The sequence below is a fragment of the Electrophorus electricus genome, chromosome 5 (genome assembly GCF_041902795.1).
Source record: "Electrophorus electricus isolate QZ-2024a chromosome 5, ASM4190279v1, whole genome shotgun sequence".
Classification (NCBI taxonomy): Eukaryota; Metazoa; Chordata; class Actinopteri; order Gymnotiformes; family Gymnotidae; genus Electrophorus; species Electrophorus electricus.
The window spans coordinates 13,332,501-13,337,917 of record NC_137501.1 but is presented as its reverse complement, the minus strand read 5'-3'; the positions used below and the strand labels follow the sequence as shown (position 1 = coordinate 13,337,917).

At 46.2% G+C, this 5,417-nt stretch overlaps 1 protein-coding gene across 4 annotated transcripts in view; it reads right to left on the bottom strand.

Moving 5' to 3' along the window:
* Positions 1–301: 301 nt before the first annotated feature.
* The window catches only part of tusc3 (tumor suppressor candidate 3), a 41,983-nt gene continuing 36,867 nt past the window's right edge, over positions 302–5,417 (bottom strand). For all 4 annotated transcript variants that reach the window (XM_035530383.2, XM_081714219.1, XM_081714220.1 and 1 more), the window contains 2 exons: positions 1,175–1,265; positions 302–469 (listed from right to left, as the gene is read on the bottom strand). In XM_035530383.2, the coding sequence (XP_035386276.1) occupies positions 454–469; positions 1,175–1,265 (107 nt within the window). In that variant the 3' untranslated portion in view covers positions 302–453. The remainder of the gene's footprint in view (positions 470–1,174; positions 1,266–5,417) is intronic.

Sequence of the window (5,417 nt, the reverse complement as noted above, 5' to 3'; positions counted from 1 at the left end):
ATAAATGATTCACTGGAGTAAACAAAGACATCAGTTAATGATATATTAACAAATCTTTAGAAATATTATTACTATAGTGACTTATATTTACTTTTGTAATGTTTAGTGCTTTATATGCAAATATGTCCTAAACTTTACTTAAATATCAAAAATAAAAGTAAAACATGTATGAACTAAACAGATAATACACTGTGGAGTTAATGGAGAGAGAGAGAGAGAGAGAGAGGAGAGAGAGAGAGAGAGAGAGACAAAAACACACACATGGCTGTCATTTCTAAAGGACGGCACACACGAGACAGTGTTCGGTCACCAGTAATGTTCAGTTTTATTTATCTTCAGTCAGATACAGCACAGATAACAGTGTGTTTGTTTGTTTGTGTGTGTGTATGTGTGTGTGTGCGTGTGTGTGTATATGCACAGGTGATGTATGAAACTCCCAGAGTCCAGCTGGTCTTATTTGATGAGGAAGCTAAGGGGGTGAGAGACACACGCGCACGCGCACGCACACACACGCACACACACACACACACACACACACACACACACACACACACACACACACACACACACACAGAGTGCTATGAGTTTCATAGACAGGAACCTGATATGCTGTGTTCATAACTGTTCTCTAATAACTTGTCCATGTGATTTGCGGCTTGTTTCTCAAGGATGATAAAATAGCATTGTGTATTTTGCTGAGACTTACAGCAGGGGGCGTAGTGTACAGCGCAACACGTAGTGTATAGATTGTAGATGACAGAGTGTAGTGTATAGTGTGGAGTGTAAGGTGTAGTGTAGTGTGCAGAGAATGTAGAGTGTGTATTGTGTAGAGGCTAGAGTGTATAGTGTGAGTGTACACACACTACACTATAGGTAGTATGCAGTGTGTAGTGTACAGTGTGTAGTGTGTAATGAGTAGGGTGTAGTGTGTAGGATGTAGGGTGTAGTGTGTAAGGTGTAGAGAGTCATGTGTAGGGTATATGCCTCACCTGTATGGGTAGTGTGTAGTCTCTAGGGTGTAGCGTGTAGTGTGCAGGATGTAGGGTGTAGAGTGTAGTGTGTAGGGTACAGTGTGTAGTGTGTAAGGCAGATGCCTCACCTGTATGGGTAGTGTGTAGGGTGTTGTGTGTAGGGTGCAGTGTGTAGTGTGTAGTATGTAGGGAAGATGCCTCACCTGTATGGGTAGCCATGATACTTCGATCGGAAGATGGACAACAGGAAACTGAAGAAGAAGACCACCAAACCCAGTCCCACCAAACAGATAACTGCGCATACACACACACACACACACACACACAAAATTAGCACCTGCTTCGTGAGTCCTGACACCAGTGCTTTCAGGCAGACTACCCTATTATTGGATTACAGGAATGTTTGGGGAAAACAGGGCTCATAGCGCGCTCGGATACAAGAGCCAATCCCATGCGGCCATTTTAATGAGGTCGCTAACAAGTGAAGCTGCAGCCATCAGTCCAGGGGCTGCCGGGAATATTTAAATCAAGGGGTGTCGACTATGTTTACATACGCCGCTACACGTGGATGGGATCAGATCAATCTTCTAAATGCACTAACCTTCTCAGCCAAAGCCCTGAGCAGATGGGTAGCACTACAAAATAAAAGCCATGACCACAGGGGCAGGGCTATACAATAAAAGCCCTGAGCACACGGCAGGGCTACACAATAAAAGCCCTCAGCAGACGGGCAACACTACATAATAAAAGTCCCGAGCACATGGGTCTCACTACAAAATAAAAACTCTGACAGCACTACACTAAGCCTGGTTGTGATTAAGGAATCCAATCAAACCAAATCAAACCAAAGGTCAATATCCAACAGATTTCATTAATGCATGGAAAAATATGGCAATGCATATGGTGAATACACAAGTGTGCAGAGCACACACGCACCCATACACACTCTCTGACTTTCTATCATCTACACACTCAAAATCAGATGCACCTGCATGAAGACTGAGCTTCTGCAAGGGTTTGTGTGTGTGTGTGTGTGTGTGTGTGTGTGTGTGTGTGTGTGTGTGTGTATAAAAGTGCTGAGTTGGCGAGAACATGTTGTTGTGTTGAGTTACAAGTTAATCAGAGTGTGTTAACCTCGCCTACAGAAGGGCGATTCCAATTACAACACATGTGGAGGGCCTAAATTAGCCTGCAAAGCGCACACACACACACAAACACACACATGCACCCTCTATGGCAGTACACCTCACCACACACACATATACGCGCACGCACACACCCCTCAGACTTGTGCCCTGGTGCACACGTTTAATTTAAACTGGTGGGAGTATTCCAGTGGGAGTAGGGGAAGGGCCAGCTGTAGTTCTGGCACCACACGTTATTGGACAGCATACAGAGTCCTGCCTCTGAACGTCTCTGCCTTGACTGGACACAATGTGTTGTGCCTCTGTGCAGAGACACTCTAGGAAGAAAATGATTGGTTGGGTTGGATTTTTTTCCAGAGACAGAGGCCGCGCGCTATTGGTTGATTCAAGTGGTGGTTTCCGTGAGTAATGAGAGCCAAAGCACCGTGCCTGCTCCCAGTACAAGTGTTCCCAGTACGAGCCCGCCCAGTGGCCTTCAATACCTCACTCCCTAGTTTGGCTTCGACCGCTGGTCTGAGATCTGCTGTACATTCCTGAGATCGATTGCCACTTATTTATTGTCCAACTTAATAAATAATAAAAAATTTGCAGTGAGGTTTGTGTTCGGAGACGGGTCTAGTACGTGGATACTGGTTTTGGAGCCATTCTGACGGTGTTCTTTAAAGCGGAGGCTGAGTTGTGACCCATAATGAGCTGTTTCGGAGCCCCGGTTCCTCTATTAAAACAGCATGGTTTCCATGACAACCGGGGGACAGTGAGTGAGACGGTGCTGATCACCGTTCCCACAGAGACACGGAGTGAGCACCCTCACTTCTCCGGACAATGACGTGACGGTGATGACTCCTGCATGATGCCGCACACGGATACTTTTATGGGACGAAGCATGGCTTATTTAATAAACCGCGCGCGCGTGCGCACACACGCTTCTACTCCAGGCCCATTACTCTTTCCTCGTCACATAAATTAGTCAGCGCGTGGTCTGTCTGACCCGTGGCAGATGTCCAGCGGCTCCTGGCGTGGAGGTATTTGACCCTGGTGCAGGGGCCTCCATGTCCTCACCTAAGCCCACCAGGGCTGCTCACAGCTGGGCTTACAACGTGTCATCCTCCGCGCCTCCACCCTTCTCTCTCTCCCCCTCTCTCTGTCTGGGGGTGTGTATCCCCCCTTTCCCTGGCCAGGAGGTGCACGCACGCTGGGCGTACAGGACACAGGAGGAACGAAAGAGGTGAGGGCTGTTTTCAGAGAGCGCGTGTGCTATCCCGTCGCCGAGAAGTCGTGTGTACAAAAAACAACTTCAGGATTTCCAATGACAAGACAACTAATTGTGTTGTGTGAACAGTACGGCAATCTGACGACTCTAAAGGTCGTTTCGTGTGTGTGTGTGTTTTCTGATCTAGTACCCACGTTGCAATAACCACATTATTCTTCATCCACTGAACTCTTTTGAGCAGGTTAACAGGTAATCTGTCATCCTGAGCTAATCCAGCAATGTTCCAGCATCATATATCGGCACCGTTGGATAACTGGGAAAAGGAATGTTTAACTTGTGTTATCTTGTAATTCCCATGTGCTGTGCCACACACTCCTCCATGCGAATAAAAAGCAGAAGACGCTTTCCGCCCAAACAATTATGTTTTTCCATAGTCATTTATCAAACGCCGCAGACACGCAGATATTTTATTCTGAAGGAACTTTCATCTGCAACTCTCATTAAGCAACTTTGCAGAGAATTCTGGGACAGTAGCAAGCTTTCAGAATGAGCTGGAGATTATTAATAACTTCCTGTGGTATTACCCAGGACACTACTTCTATAGAGATGAGAAATTATACTGATTACAAAATCAACCGGATTGGAACATTAATTGGATTACGGGGACAAAACTTTAGAAGTGTTGAAAAATCAATCTGCTGAGGAGACCTGTAAAAGAGGAAACTGGGTTAGTAAAAGAAATAAATAAACTGGCATTTGTAAATCACACCCACCCACACCCACACACCCACCCACATTGTCACACACACACACACACACACACACACACACACACACCCATACTCACACCCACACATTCACATTGTGTGTGTGGGTGTGTGTGTGTGAGACACTCACATTGTCTCACACACACATACACACACACCCACCCACATGCATGCACATGCAAGCACACACATCATCCCCACCACACACACACACTCATACAAAGTTAATTAATTAAGTCAACTTAATTACACTACTCTGTAAGTAACTGTACTGTACTGATCTCTGTTGTATTAGTTATGTACTTCAGCACGTGAGGCTATTTGCGTCTCTGCTGGTGGGTGTCCCAGACACTTCAGGGCACAGGTAACAGTCTTCAACAAATACCACCACTAAGTACTAGACGTCACACCCTACCCGGACATCTGACCGGAGCAGACAAACACCACTGCTGAGTACTAGACGGCACACCGTACTCTGACGTCTTAAGTGGAGCAGACGTCCAGACGGGTCACCAGGCAGTCACCTGATCACTTCTAGCTCAAACTGCGTTCAGCGGTCAGCCTTCAGTGTTTTGTGTTGAGGTTAACCTTCAGTGTTCCATGTTGAGGTCAGCCCTCAGTGTTGAGTGTTGAGGTCAGCCCTCAGGTGTTGAGTGTTGAGGTCAGCCCTCAGTGTTGAGTGTTGGTCAGCCCTCAGTGTTGAGTGTTGGTCAGCCCTCAGTGTTGAGTGATGAGTGTTGAGGTCAGCCCTCAGTGTTGAGTGTTGAGGTCAGCACTCAGTGTTGAGTGTTGAGGTCAGCCCTCAGTGTTGAGTGTTGAGGTCAGCCCTCAGTGTTGAGTGTTGGTCAGCCCTCAGTGTTGAGTGTTGAGGTCAGCCCTCAGTGTTGAGTGTTGAGGTCAGCCCTCAGTGTTGAGTGATGAGTGTTGAGGTCAGGCTATGTGACTACAGTAAGGCAGGTGTGTGAGTGATCTGGGCTAAGATCCATCACTTTCTGTTAGTGTTTCATTAACCTGTAATTAATGCCACTGTTGCCCCTCATGCCTGTTCGATTGTATCTTATTTAAACTTTCGTTCAGCAAAGCACTTTGTAAAACTTGTTTTAAAAAAGCGTCTTCCGTATTATTATCATTATAAAAGAGCTACTGATTAGACGCTTGCTTATGGAGATACTTAAGTACTTGGGGGGGGGGTGTCTCTGTGGGGGGCGGCTCTAAGGGTGGGGGTATTTGGGGTTTTTTTTTTTTTGGTAGTAACTGAAAGTCGTCCTTAGAGAGAAAACAGATGTTAAAATAAAAGGGAGAGAGATGGGGAAGGAGAGAGCAA